At 42.7% G+C, this 19,316-nt stretch overlaps 1 protein-coding gene across 1 annotated transcript in view; it reads left to right on the forward strand.

Moving 5' to 3' along the window:
- The window catches only part of ANKRD45 (ankyrin repeat domain 45), a 66,694-nt gene that overhangs the window by 24,240 nt on the left and 23,138 nt on the right, over window positions 1-19,316 (forward strand). The window contains exon 3 of the mRNA XM_075182444.1: window positions 4,092-4,259. Within this exon, the coding sequence (XP_075038545.1) occupies window positions 4,092-4,259 (168 nt within the window). The remainder of the gene's footprint in view (window positions 1-4,091; window positions 4,260-19,316) is intronic.

The raw sequence follows: 19,316 nt of genomic DNA on the forward strand, positions 1-19,316 counted from the left end.
GCCTCCTTTCGATCAAAATTTTTTGCTGATCGTCATCGCAGGAACTGTTCTCTTAAAGTATGAGACAAAGTATGGCTTTTCACCCAGAATATTAGGCTTAAACAGCCGTGCAAAAAATTGGGACCTAGGTTCATTGGACCCTTACCTATAGTTAAAAAAGTAAATTATTTTGCCTTTAGGTTAAAGCTTCCATCTTCGTTGAGAATCCCTAATATGTTCCATTGTTCTCTCTTGAAACCTGTTGTCTTGTCTACCAAGTTTAAAACTCATGAACCATCTAAACCTCAACCAGTCAATGTGCATAGTTCTAGCTAATTTTTTCTGGAGACATTTTTGATTCTAAGAAAGTTCAAGGACAGATTCATTTCCTAGTACATTGGAAACGCTATGGCTCGGAAGAACGATCCTGGGTGCTGAGGAGACGCCTCCACACTGATAAGCTCATAAAAGAACTCCTTAAAAGTTTCCAGAGAAACCAGGATGTCGGGGTACCTTGACCCCTCCTCAAGGGGGGGTATTGTCACAAGCAGCGGCAGTTCCCCTGACCACCACGACTCTCTGCCTCCACTTGTCAGCATCCCAGGCCGTCTCCATGATGATCAGGACGTCACCTCCGCTTTCTTCGTCCCAGTTGCCTGGTCAACAACCGGGACGCACTTTTTCCACTGCTGTCGCACCCGGCCAGCTGGTAAACAGCCGGGTGCACACACGCAGTCTAGTTAAAGAATAATCACAGCCTCCTGGTATGATTAGTGCAGGTGGGATCCTGCATCTTTATTGGGCAGCATGTATAATTAAGGCAGGGAGGGCTCAGTACCCTGTCTGTTTACCTGCTCCTGTTGCTATTTGTGAAGTCTTTGGATTGATTATTGTGTATGACCTTCTGGAACCTGGACCTTGATTGTTTGCTTGTTGATCTGACCTTGGCCTTGTTATCTGGGCCTCCTTTGATCGCTGCCAGCCCTGACCATGTTTCCTGCTTCACACCCTAGACCTTTGGCTTGTCCTTTACTCCGCTTGTACCATCTACCGCTATCTCGGGCGACAGTATGTTCATAAGCTTGTACTACTTTCAGTGTAAGTCCTTGGGCAATCTGAGTACCTGTAAGCATAATCAGCTCTACGGTAAAGGCGGCTGCTATAGGTGAAGACGTCTACAACTGGTTCTACAAGCTCATGATAATACTGTTAGTCGTAACAATATACTTGCGTAATCAACAACTCTTTATGCACAAATGTGCTCAACCCGCTCCTACACATATCTATTAATTATTCTGTCTATCTGTGCTGAATGTTGGGGTCAGATTAATTATGATGAAAACAGCTACATCAATATTAATACACAAAGCAAGAACAACAACTGTGGCTACATTATAACAATGCTCCTTTTGTGTACCATACTCTGGTTGAATTTAGTTTCAGTCACATCCAGCAATTCAGATTTATTGGAGTGTGAAGGGTTCTCATGTTATTAGTGTCAGGTTTCCATAGCCTGCTTAGTAACAAGCAAAATAACTTCTCTAAACTTGATTTCAGGATTATTTTATAAATATTTCTGGCCAGATGCCAGGTTTACACAGTTGCACAATTAGTAAGGTTTAAAAATCTAAATAGTTTTCATTGCCTTTTGTACAGCAAATGTTGGTGAAAGTGTATTTATAATTTCCAATAAAACTGCTATTGAAAAGTTCATGTTTATTTGAGGCCTGATACAAGTCAGGATGCAAATTCGGTGCAATTCATGTGTTCTAAAAAGGAGTATGCAACTTTTGTGCGCTCCACCCAGGGCCTGATTAAAGGTTCTGGCCACCGTAGGCTAATACACCCGTAGCTCTACCTCACCCCACCTCCACCTCAAATCATTAAAGGAAAATTCAAAAATAATCTCCATCAAACAAATTTAGACAGATTATGTTACCTGTTCTTGCTGTTCTTTCTTACTTGTTCTTGCAGCTTTGTTGTTATTTAGCTGTCTTCTGGAAAGTTGGGGTTATGTCTTGAAAGTGTACAAACATTACAAACCATCAAAGATTTGGCTCTTTAGAGAGCATCCTCATGAACATCACACAATACAGAGATCATGTCCCCCACCAGCCATTTCCTCAACAACCAGCGACCAATTCATGACGCCACAGCCATTTCATCACACCCCAGTGGCCAATTCATGACTCCCCTGGCAACTTCATCATCCACTTCCCAAGTTATTTCATCACCTACCCCCCAGCCAATTCATCATCCACCTTAGTTCCCCCCACAAACCTTCCACTTGGTAATTTATAACATTAATGAAAAGGATGTATGCATAAATGTCTCTTAATCCCCAGTGGCCAATTCATGACTCACCTCCCCCCAGCCATTAGATCACTGTGCCTCTTATCACACTCTGCCCCTTGGTACACTGTCGCCCTTGCAGCACATTGCCCCCCTTGCAGCACACTGTCCCACCAGCAGTTCATTCTGCCTCCCTCCATCACACTCTGACCCACAGTACACTGTCCCCCTTGCAGATCTCTGTTCCCCTCCATCACACTCTCCCCCTCCATCACATTCTGCCCCTCAGTACACTGTCCCCCTTTCAGCAAACTGTAACCATTGCAACACACTCTGCCCCCCTCCATCACACTCTGTGCCTCGGTACACTGTCCCCCTTGAAGCACATTCTGCTCCTCTTGCAGCACACTCTGTCCACCTTGCAGAACACTCAGTCCCCCTTATTACACTATGCCACAGCATAAACACAAATCTTTACTTACCTGGCTTCAGTCTTCTTCTCCTCTGTCGGCAGTCAGTTCCTCTCACTGCAGCTCCTCACTGACAACTGACAACATCGGGTGGTGACATGGAGGGTGGAAGAGAAGTTGGGAGAGGACATGGGAGGAGGGGGCAGCAGCGTGGAGCACAGGGGCGGCTCCAGGTGCGCAGTATCAATAATAAATAAATAAAAAATTGTAAAAAAAAAAATCTTAAATGCTGCGTACCCCCCCTTCCCGGGTCCCAGTGCCCTAGGCTGCAGTCTAATCAGCCTGTTGGTTGATCAGGTCCAGGTTCCGCCCCATATTCAAATTAAAGTGTTTCTTAAGATATAATACGATTTGAGCAGAGGTGGAAATACACCCTGTATAACAGTACGAACTTTACTACATGCATAATTACAATAAATTGACATGAGTACGCCCATAACTTTTATATATTCATAAATGATAAAAATCATAAAAGAATTACTTATTATAAATGGTAATTATGTTTCAGCATACAGGTTGTTTGACTATACTCCAGTAACTTTTTTTATTTTTTATTACTAGCAATTAAATGTGCAGTTGTATTTACTTTTATATACAAGAAATGGAACAAAGTTCTTAAAAAAATGCACTGTAATTGGGGCTAAAGTAACAGCACTTAGAAACAACACCCACATCAGCAAAGTAAGTGCCAATGTGGGTGGAATTTCTATATTTTATTAGTACTATTATCTGTACATAGAGAACTCACCAATTTGGTAGTGTAAATATATACGATCAATACATAAAATACATAGGCGTCTATTTATTAAGCGGTGATGAGCCAAAATGTCGCTGTAAAACGTCCATCAAAAGGCTCTTTCACGGCTTTTTGTTATTTAAGAAAGAGTTCACACCGTAAAAATCCGAAATGTATCTGGCCTTAACCCCGTTAACAGAGATTACTGCCCCATATGCGTCTATGGGGACAGCAGCACTAGTCAATTCATTAAGCTGCATATCCTCAGATGGCATTACCTGCCTTTGACAATGGGATCCACCTGAAGCCTCTCCAACTGTGCTGGATTCCTCAGCTGTGGAAGTGCTATGTGCATGTGTGTAGCACTTCCACCATTCACCAGCAGTGTTAGGCAGCCGTTGAATAGTAAAAAAAAAACTTAGCGGAGGAGGGGGGTCTTTGGCGAGGCTCTTACAGCAGTCCTGGCATGGTATTTTATTTTGCATTGCTGCGATTTGCAGCGATGCATAATGATGGCTATTGTGCTGGGGTCATAAATATACCCCTTTTTTCTTATGGCTGACATGACAGTGCTAAATTATTGAGAGTTAATATGTTTATGATTTTTTTCCTAGGCTATTCACCTTTTCATTGTGCTGCAGCATGGGGGCATTTGGAGGTATTAAAAACTCTTGTAGAGTTGGGAGGCGATATCTTACTCTTGAACTTCCGTGATGAAAAGGCGTATGACATAGCTATAAGATACAACAAGACAGAGGGTGCCGATTTCCTCAAATGGGCTGGTAAGTGGTTATCCAATCTTGTGGCATATCAATGTAGCACATCACAAACCTACATACTCCTGGTATTACTTATTATTCATTGGTTGTCAGTTTTTGTCTTCATTTATCTTGCTCATGAGTAGCGCAATGGTGATGATCCTATCAGGACCCTTCTTGTCACCCAGCACCATATGCTGCATTCTCCAGAAACTATAGAGTATTTTGTAGAGGGTGAAATCACTTATTAAATGGCGTTACTGGGGCTGTGCTTCTTACATATCGGTGATGCTGGTGATTTTGCCTTGTATAATATACAGCATAGCCAATGTAATATCTGTGAAATTTGATTCAGTTTGAAATTGTTTCCTTAGGTAGATTCACTTTAAGTTATCGAGTTACTTATGACCTCTTCTATTATTTGCTAAGGATGTTAGACATTCTCCATTTAATCATTATCCAAATGCAGCAACTGGCTGTGGAATTAGTTGGGATGTATTGAAAGATAGAATGTTGGAAGGGGTAGAGGTGAAACTTACAACATATTGTAGTTTCAGATATAATATTTTTTTATATGAAAAATTGTCAATTTGATACAACCATACATACTTAAAGAGAATGTCTGTTAGTCCCTCACAGGAGGGGACCGGGGATCCTCACAGCTTAGACAGTATCACGATTCCATAAACTGTAAATGAGATGCTGCAACTATCCAATCAGATTCTGTCTGTCATGTTATAATTTGTTTTGGATGTAATGCCTGTCTAAACTCTCTCCAGGAAGTGGCACAAGGAGAGTAAGACATACTTGCCAACTTATGGCAAGTATGATCCGGGAGCCTACCGGGGAAGGTGGACGTGCAGGGGGCGGGGCTCCGGAAATCGCGTCATTTTGGCCCTGCATCATTTCACAGCAGGGGCGGGGCCAAACGCAGCGATTCCCGGTGAATCGCGGCGTTTTGGATCTAATTCTGCCCATATCACTAGGAAGTGGGCAGATCCAGGAGATTGCCACACTATCATGGAAGTCTGTGAGACTCACGCGAAATGCGGGAGTCTCCCGGACATTCCGGGAGAGTTGGCAAGTATGGAGTAAGATTTAAAGCACATAATCATGCTAAAGGCAATGCCTCCTCATAGGGAAGCCACAGTGTTCTGGTAATCATGGGTATGTAAACCAAAGGTAAACATTGTTATATATGGAAAAAAACAAGTTATATATGGAAAAATCCAGTCTAAGCTAGATTGAATTTGCCTTTGCCATTTTTAGCCACATAACCAAAAAATGACATTAAGGTAAAAGTGATCTCCAACATGGAGTTGCCAATCAACATAGCAAACACAGTAAAGGCTTTTTATGTACCGGTAAGCTTCTCTACTCTCCTTATAGACTGCTGGAAAGAGCAGGCAAATGTGTTTCACTCAGTCAGATAAAAACAACTTCTTATCTTTTCTGAACACCGAGACAGGAATAAATATTTATGTTATTGATAGGAGTGTCGGTCCAACCCTGAAGGTGCAAAGGGCATCTTATACCCTGCAGCCTGATTCCTGCTGATAAGGGATAGTAAGTGGTGACTTGTAAAATCAAGTCTTTTTGCAGGGAGGTAAATGCTCTGCAGCCCTTCGCTAAAGAGGGAAGGCCCCCATAAATGCTCCTTCTTCACCCTTGAATATAAATAAACTAATTTTGTCTTGTAAAACAGAATCTTGTTCTTGCATAAGGGCATTAAACAAGGTGTATGAGTGCACCCAGCCTGCATTCAGCAAGAAATATGATATCAACAATACCTACCACTTCTCTACTTCTATTGTTGCTCCTTGAGCTCAGTTACTTGAGCCATAGATTACACCACCCATAATGCACCTTCAAAGTAAGTATCATCACCGTGCTTCAAACAAGTGTTATCACCGCCTTTCAACCGGCGCACCTCAGCTTTGCCCTGCTATGTATGTCATAGATCCAAACCACTTGCACCGAGCAGCTCTGTGACAGCTTTACTTTCGCTCATTCAAAACATACATAATTAAACAAAATAAGAGATATGCCAAAGCATATTGTAGTAGAATTCATTTGAATATAAATACAACATTTTGTTGTTGTGATGTATTACAAAGCATAAGACCCTCCTACTTTGAAATATAAGGATATTAGATGACATATTAGAGTTTCATGGCCTTGTGCCTTTATTTGGTCACTCAACCTTGGTAACTTCCATACCTCCCAATTGTCCCGATCATAGAATAGGGACTTTTTCACACTGTCCCAGTATTCAGGACTTTTGTCCCAACAGTCCGGACTTTTGGAAGGTGTGGTCCCTCTCATGGCTGTGAGCAGGTGCTGCGCACATCAGTCACTAGTACACACGGCAACACAGGTTGTTTTTTTTATGAGAGTAGGGGCTAGCCAAACACTTCAGAAGCTATAGATACACCCTGGGAGTTGTGACATACTCCAATGTAATATGTCCATGCACCCAGAGTCACATGACCATACCCCTTTTCTCACTCACTGTCTCTGTTACCAACTGCAAATATTGTGGGGTATGGACTTTTAATATCCTTATATTTCAAAGTAGTGGGTATTAGTCCATAAATGATAATGTAGTCTGTGTTCTTACAAGCAAGCATATTGACTGGAAAAAGGAATTATATTGCAGTTTGATGGTCACATAGTAGAATTAACTACCACTATATGTTCCTACTGTATTTACTCTGTATAACATGTTAGGTAAAATCTGTTGTCATTGTTTACAATACAATATAAATATGCTTCTTAATTTTATTTTATAGGATTTGTGTACATAGTTGTCTACATTTAGGAGGAGAGGTCCAAGGGACAAGTGCAGGTGGCATGATGATGCAATTTGCATCTTCACCACCCCGCCGCACTATTAATTGATTTCCGTCATAGTGCAGGGAGGGTCCTTTATGACGAATTTTGCAACAAATCGTGTATTCAAATTTGCATCAAACCGCCCTGCTCACATTAAAAGAAAGTCAAGTGGTATCCGGGAGCAGGGCCAAATATGCCAGGAGTCCAGGAGAACTTCCTGAAATTCCAGAGTCTTCGGGACAGTAGGCCAGCATGATCTGGTGCCCTGTATCAGGCAAGAATGTGTTATGTATGCATTTTATATACAAAGCCTGAACAGCAGCAAACTGATCCTGTACGTGCGTAGACTTGATTGGACTTCAGAAACTTGAAGGCGGTGACTGACAAGATCTTAAGATAAAAATTAAGATGTCATCCAGATAGACAACCACACAGGAGTAGAGAAGATCTCTGAAGATTTCATTAACAAAGCTATGGAAAACAGCTGTGGCCTTCCAAAGACCGAAGGGCATCACTAAATACTCATAGTGGCCATCTCTAGTATTAAACGCGGTTCCCCCTCACAGATACAAATCAAATTGAAAGCATCACAATGATCGAGTTTAGTGAAGATTTTGGCTCCTTTGATGCAATCAAACAACTCGACAATGAGAGGAATAGGTTAGCGTTTTTTTACTGTAATTGCATTGAGGCCATGATAATCCATGCAAGAACGTAGGGTTCTGTCCTTTTTCTATACAAAGAGAAAGCCCACCCGGCTGGTGAAGATGAAGGCCTAATGAATTCCCACTGCAAGATTTCTTTAATATACTCGGCCATGGCATGAGTCTCCAGGTGGGAGAGAAGATAAACACGTCCCCAAGGAGGATTTTCCCCAGGAAGAAGTTCAATGGGACAGTCCCATGCACGATGAAGTGGCAAGGTCTTCTACTGTTTTTTGTTGAAAAAGTCCTTGAAAGTTGAATATTGCATAGAAAGGGATGGAGTAACAGCCGTAGACTGGGTAGGTCACACTTGTACAGTAGTGACCTTATGTAGACAGTGAGATATACAAGCAGACCCCACGCAAATAATGGGAAGGATGACCAATCCAGATGAAGAGAAGCCAGGGAAGGCCCAAGATAACAGGAGTGTCTTTACGAGGTAAAACAAGAAAATAAATCTGACTGTCGGTGTAAGGCTACCACTTGAAGAGTTAAAGGAGAATTACAATGATGGATGGTACCACTGGAAATGCAACTGCTGTCAATGGTGGTAATAACCACAGGGACCTCCAGTAGAATGGTGGTTCTTCAGAGTGGAGGAGATGCAGGAGAAGATGTTATAGATGTTAAGATGTTATAGCCGACAAGGAGTGACCAGAATAGGAATGGATACTGGATAGCAGGTGTGACAGGTTGGACCTCCTATGCCACCCTGTCTTGTTTTCTGGGGACCAGCTGGGCTTGCCTTGCCACCGGCCCCTTTTCTTTATCCGAAATGTGCCCTCTAACCACTGTAGGAGGGGCTTTTACTGCTGCCACCACTAGACTCCTTCACCGGCATCTAGAACCGCGTCCTTCTGGGTAACTCTCGCTGCTAGTGTACTCCCTTGCTGGTCACCTGCCTGGCACAAATGACCTCTTGTGTTCAGATCAGGGTTGCAGTGGATAGTTCCCCCCTGGCCTATCAAACAGCAGAGCATTGGTACTGGATGCAGGGTTCCAACCTAAGAACAGCCGGACAACGGATTAGATTGGTCTAATCTGTAGGTCACAGGAATTTCTGCACAGGTAGGTAGTCATCAAAGCAGGATCTTGAAGCAGTGATGTTTTATTAGCTCATGTAGTCCTAATAAGAAGAGTTACACACGTCAGTTTGTGGTACTAGTAATCTTCGCAGAAGTATACAAATGGAGTAATACATTACAAGGTCAAGCTGTGTGCTTTTTATGCAGATTTACACAGATACCCTGACAGGAGGTAATCCAGCCTCCTGCCCCTCTTACCAATTTAGCGGCACCACACCATCTAAGGTTTTATTTTGAATGTTTAATATCAGGATATAACATTTCTCCAATCTTGCTTTTAACACAATTTAACTTGCAAAATACACATTCATCGGTGATCACTTGCATAGAAAATCTACCTGCAAGTATAATTACCTCCTCACGTCTTTCAGGCTCAACAGACGTTTTGGTCACTCAACAATGAAAAGGTCTAATTAACATGAGACTACCTGTCTCCAGACAGTTTCAAAACCAAAACATGACATACTGTCTCAGAAGTCAATACATTTCCACACATACCAATATAAAAGATAAGTACATTTGCAATGATAGACAGAGGCGCACTGCACTCCTAATTAAAATAAATATCTACAATAAGTTATTTCTACGTGATCCTGCCACAGCAGGTTACCAGGATAAGATGAGAAGCAAAAATCACAGGATACTAGGATCTGCTGAATAGGAGTGGATACTTTTTTTCCCTCCGGAGGGCTGACATTTAACTTTTACCAGTAAGAAACAGTTACCTGTTGATATATCGGGATCCTTCACAGTGTCTTACAAAGGAGAGGAATGGAATTCTGAGGTTTGACTATTCTGACGCAGGACATTATTATATTTAAGAACGGTATTTATCTCATTATTATCAAGTATGATCTAAGATTTAGCACATATACATCTCAAGTGGGGACATTATTATCCGTAATTAGTGCCGTACCTGGATTCCTCGGGAGACCGTTTTTATACTGGATGGACTGTGTTTATTTCACTTGTACTCATAGTGCTGGAATCAAATCTAGAGTTATTTAATTGTGTATTTAGTATGTTTTAGTTGTTGTTATTTTTATGATTCTTGTATGATTAATGTATTTTTTTTATAAATTAAGCTATTACATTCTAGAGACCTATCTATCTAATTACTAGTATAGGATTCCCTATGGGAATTATATATTTTCTTTATTGTTTAAATATTCCAATCTCACAGTGCTGTTCTTTATGTGTTTTATGTTTTCTTTGTGAGCAGGGCATACAATAGGCCCTGAAAATTTGCTGCAGTGTGATTGTCAATTTATATATATTTATTAGGGGGTGTCAGTTGTACATTTATCACAATTATGGTTATTTGTTACTTATCCTATATCCTACTAGCGCCGGAGTGTCTTTTTTCCCTTGGGACAAAGGTAGTTATTTAACCTGGTTATCTTGACTACATGCACCCACACTGATCCTGTTTTGCCTGGTCTCCAGCTTCTCAGCCAAACCTGCTTACTTGGATTAAACTGTACCTGCAATTAGCCTGTTGTGCCAGGTATCCAGTACTTTGGTTCCTCAGCCAACTGGGTATCCTGGGATCCTGTTTTACTGTTTTTATGGACTTGCCGTAGCTGCCTTCTCATTTACCACTTCTCATTTTTACCTGTGTGACATGTGTTCAAAATAAACCACTAGATTTCATTCACATTTCTCTCCATGGTGTTCATACTAGGAATCCTGACATTTGCATCATTCTTGTTTTTTTGGTCATATTGACCATCTTTTTTGTGTTTTGGTCATTTTGGCCAATAATTTGCTCTATTTATAAAATGTATTTCTGGTGTATTCAACACCAGTTTGTGCATTAGCTAGAAGGAAGCTTTCAAGGAGTTGTTTAGCCGAATCATAAATTTCTAAGTCGGACGCAAAAGGACAAGATGTATAAGTGTAAAATGCAATTTTCATAGCGTTGAGTAAAGAGTTATATTTAGACTGGGTATCCTTCCAGATAAGCGATGTTATGGCCCTCCAGGGAAGTTCCCAGTGAGACAGATGAGAGACTAGATCTAAGCAGCATACAGAGAGATACAGTTCTGATATCAAATGATAATAATAGCAATTACCACTTAAGAGTGGAACATAAATACAAGGTTCAATGGAGTACAGAGTATACTGCAGATAATGGGCCACGACTGTATACAGGAGAGTAGGAATTGTCAGCGGAGTTCAGCAGTGCAGACAGAATACATAGTGAGCGTTGATCACAGCAAGTACCACTAAGGAGTGGAACATAGATGTAAAGTCCAATGGAATGCCAAGTATACTGCAGATGATGAGCCACAACTATCACCACATGGCTGTGGAAGGGATTAGCAGAGGACTGCGATGTAGACAGAGTAAATAGCAAGAGATGATCACAGCAACAACCAGTAACGAGTGGGTCAGATGAGCAGAGATCAGCAGAATCGAGATATGCAGCAAACGATGAGCCACAGCTTACCACAGGGATGTGGAACGAATCAGCAGCAGTCAACGATGCATGCAGAGTATGTAGCGGCATAGATAATAACGGGAAGAGGCAGCTGAACCAGGCCAGGTGTAGACTTGAAGAACCAGCAATGAATAGGTGAAAGGAGGAGCCTTATAAAGGAGGACTGACCAATGGCAGAACTGACTAAAAACTAGGGATGTGCACCGGCGACTTTTGAGGTCTCGTGTTTTGTGTTTTGGATCCGGATTTTCGTTATTTTTGAGGTTCGGATTTGTCTCGCAAAACACTTGACGAAAGGTCTCGGTTCGGATTTAAGGTATTGGATTCGGATTTTTTTTGAAAAAAACATAAAAAGTTTAAAAATCAAGTTTTTGGGCTTATTTTCACTCCTAGGCTATTATTAACCTCAATAACATTCAATAACAAGCATTTCCACTAATTTACAGTGTATTCTGAACACCTCACAATATAGTTATTAGTCCAAAACGTTGCAACAAGGTATCTTTCTGGACTGCGTAGAGGAGTGGGTCACCACAATATATATTAAAAACCCTGAACTTTTATGATTCGCACCAATAATTGTACCTGGACTGCGTAGAGGAGTGGGTCACCACAATATATTAAAAACCCTGAACTTTTATGAATCGCACCAATAAATGTACCTGGACTGCGTAGAGGAGTGGGTCACCACAATATATATAATAAGAAAACCATCAACTGGTTTGATTCGCACCAATAAATGTACCTGGACTGCGTAGAGGAGTGGGTCACCACAATATATTAAAAACCCTGAACTTTTATGAATCGCACCAATAAATGTACCTGGACTGCGTAGAGGAGTGGGTCACCACAATATATATAATAAGAAAACCATCAACTTGTTTGATTCGCACCAATAAATGTACCTGGACTGCGTAGAGGAGTGGGTCACCACAATATATTAAAAACCCTGAACTTTTATGAATCGCACCAATAAATGTACCTGGACTGCGTAGAGGAGTGGGTCACCACAATATCTTAAAAACCCTGAACTTTTATGAATCGCACCAATAAATGTACCTGGACTGCGTAGAGGAGTGGGTCACCACAATATATATAATAAGAAAACCATCAACTTGTTTGATTCGCACCAATAAATGTACCTGGACTGCGTAGAGGAGTGGGTCACCACAATATATATAATAAGAAAACCATCAACTTGTTTGATTCGCACCAATAAATGTACCTGGACTGCGTAGAGGAGTGGGCACTGGGCACCACAATAAAATATATAAAAAACCTTCAACAGGTCTGCATTACACTACACATACGGCTGCTCCTCCATCCTCTCCATCATATACATGTTGGAGTTTTAGCATGTGACAACCTCTTGTTTTTGATAATGTCAGTGCATTTTGAATATTTTTCAATTTGCCCCACACCACTGAATGTACTTTATCTATGATACGCATCTATCTATCTTGACTGCGTAGTGTGGTGGCCCCGGTACACAATTTGGTACCGGGGCCACAATAAAATAAATACACCCTCCACGTGTCAGAATTCCACCAAACAAGTATCTGGACTGCGTAGTGGGGTGGCCCCGGTACCCAACTTGATACCGGGGCCACAATAAAATAAATACACCCTCCACGTGTCAGAATTCCACCAAACAAGTATCTGGACTGCGTAGTGGGGTGGCCCCGGTACCCAACTTGATACCGGGGCCACAATAAAATAAATACACCCTCCACGTGTCAGAATTCCACCAAACAAGTATCTGGACTGCGTAGTGGGGTGGCCCCGGTACCCAACTTGATACCGGGGCCACAATAAAATAAATACACCCTCCACGTGTCAGAATTCCACCAAACAAGTATCTGGACTGCGTAGTGGGGTGGCCCCGGTACCCAACTTGATACCGGGGCCACAATAAAATAAATACACCCTCCACGTGTCAGAATTCCACCAAACAAGTATCTGGACTGCGTAGTGGGGTGGCCCCGGTACCCAACTTGATACCGGGGCCACAATAAAATAAATACACCCTCCACGTGTCAGAATTCCACCAAACAAGTATCTGGACTGCGTAGTGGGGTGGCCCCGGTACCCAACTTGATACCGGGGCCACAATACCTCCTCCAAACATGCTACAGACAATTCGTCATTGAGATCCCATTAAGTATGTTAAAGACAGACAGGGTCCAAGTGTTATTAGTTGACTTTGTAAAGAAAAAAACTGTCCCTGTTGCACATAGTCGTGCAATGAAGACTTACTTTTTCATTTAAAGGCACGATCTTTCAAGTGTAGTGTTTGTAAGTCTAAGTCATATTATACTTTTGGTAAAATTGGTTTTTTTGGTTCCTCTTTATGTTAATTAATTAGTAATAGAATTAAAGTAGGAAATAGAATTAAATAGAATTAAAGTAGGAAATAGAGTGGTATAGAGTTGTAGTGTGGTATAGATAGAGTGGTCCACACAATATAATAATAAAACCCTCAACTGGTCTGAATTCCACCAAACAAGTATCTTGACTGCGTAGTGTGGTGGCCCCGGTACACAATTTGGTACCGAGGCCACAATATAATTAAAAAACCCTCCACGTGTCGGAATTCCACCAAACAAGTATCTGGACTGCATAGTGGGGTGGCCCCGGTACCCAATTTGATACCGGGGCCACAATACCTCCTCAAAACATGCTCCAGACAATTCGTCATTGACAGACCCCAGACAGACAGGGTCGTAGTGTTATTGTTTGACTTTGTAAACCCAAAAAAATGTCCCTGTTGCACTTGCACATAGTCGTGCAATCAAGACTGACTTTTTCATTTAAAGGCACGATCTTTCAAGTGTAGTGTTTGTAAGTCTAAGTCATATTATACTTTTGGTAAAATTGGTTTTTTTGGTTCCTCTTTATGGTAATTAATTAGTAATAGAATTAAAGTAGGAAATAGAATTAAATAGAATTAAAGTAGGAAATAGAGTGGTATAGAGTTGTAGTGTGGTATAGATAGAGTGGTCCACACAATATAATAATAAAACCCTCAACTGGTCTGAATTCCACCAAACAAGTATCTTGACTGCGTAGTGTGGTGGCCCCGGTACACAATTTGGTACCGAGGCCACAATATAATTAAAAAACCCTCCACGTGTCGGAATTCCACCAAACAAGTATCTGGACTGCATAGTGGGGTGGCCCCGGTACCCAATTTGATACCGGGGCCACAATACCTCCTCAAAACATGCTCCAGACAATTCGTCATTGACAGACCCCAGACAGACAGGGTCGTAGTGTTACTGTTTGACTTTGTAAACCCAAAAAAATGTCCCTGTTGCACTTGCACATAGTCGTGCAATCAAGACTGACTTTTTCATTTAAAGGCACGATCTTTCAAGTGTCAGAAAGAGAGAGAAGACACAGGAGAGGAGAGTTGTAGCTGGGGACCTGGGGTGGAAGCTCCCAGGCTCCCCCAGCATTGCCTGGAAGTCTGAGCGTGGTGACTGAGCCAGGGCAAGGAATGTGTGCCCTGGATGAGGGGGAGAACTCCATGCCACTATAGTGAACCCAAGAGAGAGGGGGACACTGCACATGGAAGAGGCCCTGGAGTGAGGGCTGCTACAAGAGGCATGGTAGCTGTAGTGTCAGATCCTGAGGCTGAGAGTACACAGAGTGACGTGTCAGAGCACAGGAGACATTATCCCCGCAGAGGAGGGATGAGCTGCAGTTGAGAGGTCTGCTGTTGAAATAGGACATGCACACTTTAACAAACCAATCATTTCAGCGACAGGGCCTACCAAACAACTTTGACTGAAATGATTGGTTTGTTTGGGCCCCCACACCAAAAAAGCTATTCATCTCTCCCTGTACAGACTAAACAGGCTCTACTGAGGCAAGATGTCGTCCTCATCCTCAACCTCTGATTCCTCTCCCCCTACAGTGTCTACTTCCTCCTCATCACACATTATCAATTCGTCCCCGCTGGACTCCACAACCACAGGTCCCTCTGTAGTATCTGGAGGGCAGTGCTGTACTTCATTGAGGAATTGATTATTCATTTTTATAAACATCATTTTTTCAACGTTGTGAGGAAGCAACCTCCTTCGCCGCTCACTGACCAGGTTCCCCGCTGCACTAAAAACTCTTTCCGAGTACACACTGGAGGGGGGACAACTCAGGTAAAATAGAGCCAGTTTGTACAGGGGCTTCCAAACTGCCTTTTTTTCCTGCCAGTAACAATATGGACTGTCTGACATGTCTACTTGGATGGTGTCAGCAAAGTAATCATCCACAATTTTTTCTATTGTGACAGCATCCAATGCAGCGAGAGTAGACATGTCTGCAATGGTTGGCAGGTCCTTCAGTCCGGACCAGATGTTATCAGCATCCCCGCCAGTGCCTCTTTTGGGAAAACTGAGCTTTTTCCTCGCAGCCATAGATGTGGAAGAAAATGAGGGTGGAGCTGTTGGCATGTCACGGTCCTCTTCAGAGGACAATCTCCTGACCAGCAGGTCTTTGCACCGCTGTAGATTTGTGTCCGCCGGAAACAGAGACACAACATACGCTTTAAACCGAGGATCGAGCACGGTGGCCAGAATGTATTCCTCTGACTTTAAAAGAGTGACCACCCTCGGATCCTGGCAAAGCGTACGAAGGGCTACATCCACAAGAGCTACATGCTTGCTGTAATCGCAATGGCTTACCAGCTCCTCCCTCACTTTCTCCAGCTGCTTCTGCAACAGCCTGATCAGGGGAATGACCTGACTCAAGCTGGCAGTGTCGGAACTGACTTCTCGTGTGGCAAGTTCAAATGGCTGCAGAACCTTGCACAACACGGAAATCAGTCTCCACTGCGCTTGACTCAGGCGCATCCCCACTCCTTTGCCTATGTCGTAGGTGGCTGTGTAGGCCTGAATGGCCTTTTGCTGCTCCTCCATCCTCTGCAGCATATAGAGGGTGGAGTTCCAGCGCGTCACAACCTCTTGTTTGAGGTGATGGCAGGGCAGGTTCAAGCTTTTCTGATGTGCCTCTAGTCTGCGGTAGGCACTGGCTGAATGCCGAAAGTGTCCAGCAATTTTGCGGGCCACCGCAAGCATCTCCTGCACACCCCTGTCACTCTTGAGGTAATGCTGCACCACCAAATTAATGGTGTGGGCAAAACATGGGACGTGCTGGAAATTGCCCATATTTAATGCCCGCACAATGTTACTGGCATTGTCTGACACCACAAATCCCCATGAGAGTCTAAGTGGGGTAAGCCACTGGGAGATAATTTCCCTCATTTTCTCTAATATGTTGGCAGCGTTGTGCCTCTTATTAAAGCCTGTAATGCACAATGTTGCCTGCCTTTGCATGAGCAGCCATTTTGTAGATGCTGCTACTGATGCAGCTGTTGCTGTTGCTGCGGAAGGGGATGCATCTACCCAGTGGGCTGTCACAGTCATATAGTCCTTCGTTTGCCCAGAACCACTTGTCCACATGTCCGTGGTTAAGTGGACAGTGGGTACAACCGCATTTTTAAGAGCACTGAGGACACTTGATCGTACTTCTCTGTACATTTTTGGTATCGCCTGCCTAGTGAAGTGGAATCTCGAGGGGATTTGGTACCGGGGACACAATACCTCCATCAACCCTCTAAATCCCACTCCACTGATGGCGGACACCGGGCGCACGTCTAACACCAACATTGCAGTTACAGCCGCAGTTATACGCTTTGCAATAGGGTGACTACTATCGTATTTGGTGGTCATGGCAAACGACTGTTGGACGGTCAATTGTTTGGTGAAAGACTTAGCGGTCTTACGACTTCCCCTCTGGGAAGATGACCGACTAACAGCAGCAACAGCAGCAGTGGCAGTAGTAGGCGTACCGCTGCAGGATTCCTCGGATGAATCCCGTATTGAGGAGGACTCAGTCTGGCTGGTGACTTGGGCTGCAGGACTGAATCTGATGGAGATTGTGGAGGAAGTTGACGAGGAGGGTGTTGCTGGTGTGTATCCAACTGGACCACGGGATTTAGGTGTCCCTGTACCGATGAGGGTCCTAGCCCCAGTTCCTGAACTAACCACTGAACTATGAAGGTTATTCAGGTGACGTATAAGGGAGGATGTTCCTAGGTGGGCAAGATCCTTACCCCTGCTTATTTGAGCTTTACATAAGCTACATATTGCCATACATTGGTTGTCTGGATTTGGATAAAAATAACTCCAGACCGAAGAGGTGCATTTTTTGGTCTTCTGACCAGGCATGACGATGGGCTTTTTCATCCCATGGACATCAGCTGTTTCCCCCCCTGGTGCCTCATTTACAATAACCACATCACCATCCTCATCATCAAGTTCCTCCACAGCGCCAGCTACATCATCAATAGCCTCCTCCCGAGCCACCTCTTCCCGTACAGTGATGGGAAGGTCAGGCTTGACAACCACCAACACGCTTGGACTCGCCTTGGGGATTTGTGATAATTTCTCTTTAGAAGGCAGAGTTGTTTGCTGTTTTGTTGCTGACAGCATAACTCTCTTCAATTTTTTGTAGGGGGGGGGAGGAGGAGGAGGGCTAAGATCCGTGGGTGAAGCTGAACCACTAGTCATGAACACGGGCCAGGGCCTAAGCCGTTCCTTGCCACTCCGTGTCGTAAATGGCATATTGGCAACTTTACGTTTCTCCTCAGATGATTTTAAGTTTCTCTTTTTGCTACTTTTTCTTAACTTGGGCTTTTTGGATTTTACATGCCCGGTACTACGAGATTGGGCATCGGGCTTGGAAGACGACGTTGATGGCATTTCATCGTCTATGTCATGACTAGTGGCAGCAGCTTCAGCATTAGGAGGAAGTGGGTCTTGATCTTTCCCTACTTTATCCTCCAAATTTTTGGTCTCCATTATATGTAGCACAAGATACTGCAGAATGTGTGAACTTGGTAATATTGCAGTACCAATGGACTTATAATGCTGGATTGGTTTTGCAAATTTGGTTATAATTATTATATATATTTTTTTTTTTTTAAATTTTTTATTTTTTTTTACTTTTTTTTTATTTTTTACAAACTTGGGAATAATGGGGAAATAACTATGCCCTTAGAAGCACAGAGCACAGGACACAGCACCACTGGACTGAACAGGACACGGCACAGGACCCAGCAGCACTACGGAACTCAGCAGGACAGAGCACAGGACACAGCACCACTGGACTGATACTGCAGAATGTGTAAACTTTGTAATATTGCAGTACCACTGGACTTTTACTGCTGAATGTGTGAACTTGGTAATATTGCAGTACCAATGGACTTATAATGCTGGATTGGTTTTGCAAATTTGGTTATAATTATTATATATATTTTTTTTTTTTTTAATTTTTTATTTTTTTTTACTTTTTTTTTATTTTTTACAAACTTGGGAATAATGGGGAAATAACTATGCCCTTAGAAGCACAGAGCACAGGACACAGCACCACTGGACTGAACAGGACACGGCACAGGACCCAGCAGCACTACGGAACTCAGCAGGACAGAGCACAGGACACAGCACCACTGGACTGATACTGCAGAATGTGTAAACTTTGTAATATTGCAGTACCACTGGACTTTTACTGCTGAATGTGTGAACTTGGTAATATTGCAGTACCAATGGACTTATAATGCTGGATTGGTTTTGCAAATTTGGTTATAATTATTATATATTTTTTTTTTTTTTTAATTTTTTTATTTTTTTTTACTTTTTTTTTATTTTTTACAAACTTGGGAATAATGGGGAAATAACTATGCCCTTAGAAGCACAGAGCACAGGACACAGCACCACTGGACTGAACAGGACACGGCACAGGACCCAGCAGCACTACGGAACTCAGCAGGACAGAGCACAGGACACAGCACCACTGGACTGATACTGCAGAATGTGTAAACTTTGTAATATTGCAGTACCACTGGACTTTTACTGCTGAATGTGTGAACTTGGTAATATTGCAGTACCAATGGGCTTATACTGCAGGATTGGTTGTGAAAATTTTGTGGTAATTAAAAAATATTAAAGTAGTTTTT

Source organism: Mixophyes fleayi, chromosome 8, assembly GCF_038048845.1.
Source record: "Mixophyes fleayi isolate aMixFle1 chromosome 8, aMixFle1.hap1, whole genome shotgun sequence".
NCBI lineage: Eukaryota > Metazoa > Chordata > Amphibia > Anura > Limnodynastidae > Mixophyes > Mixophyes fleayi.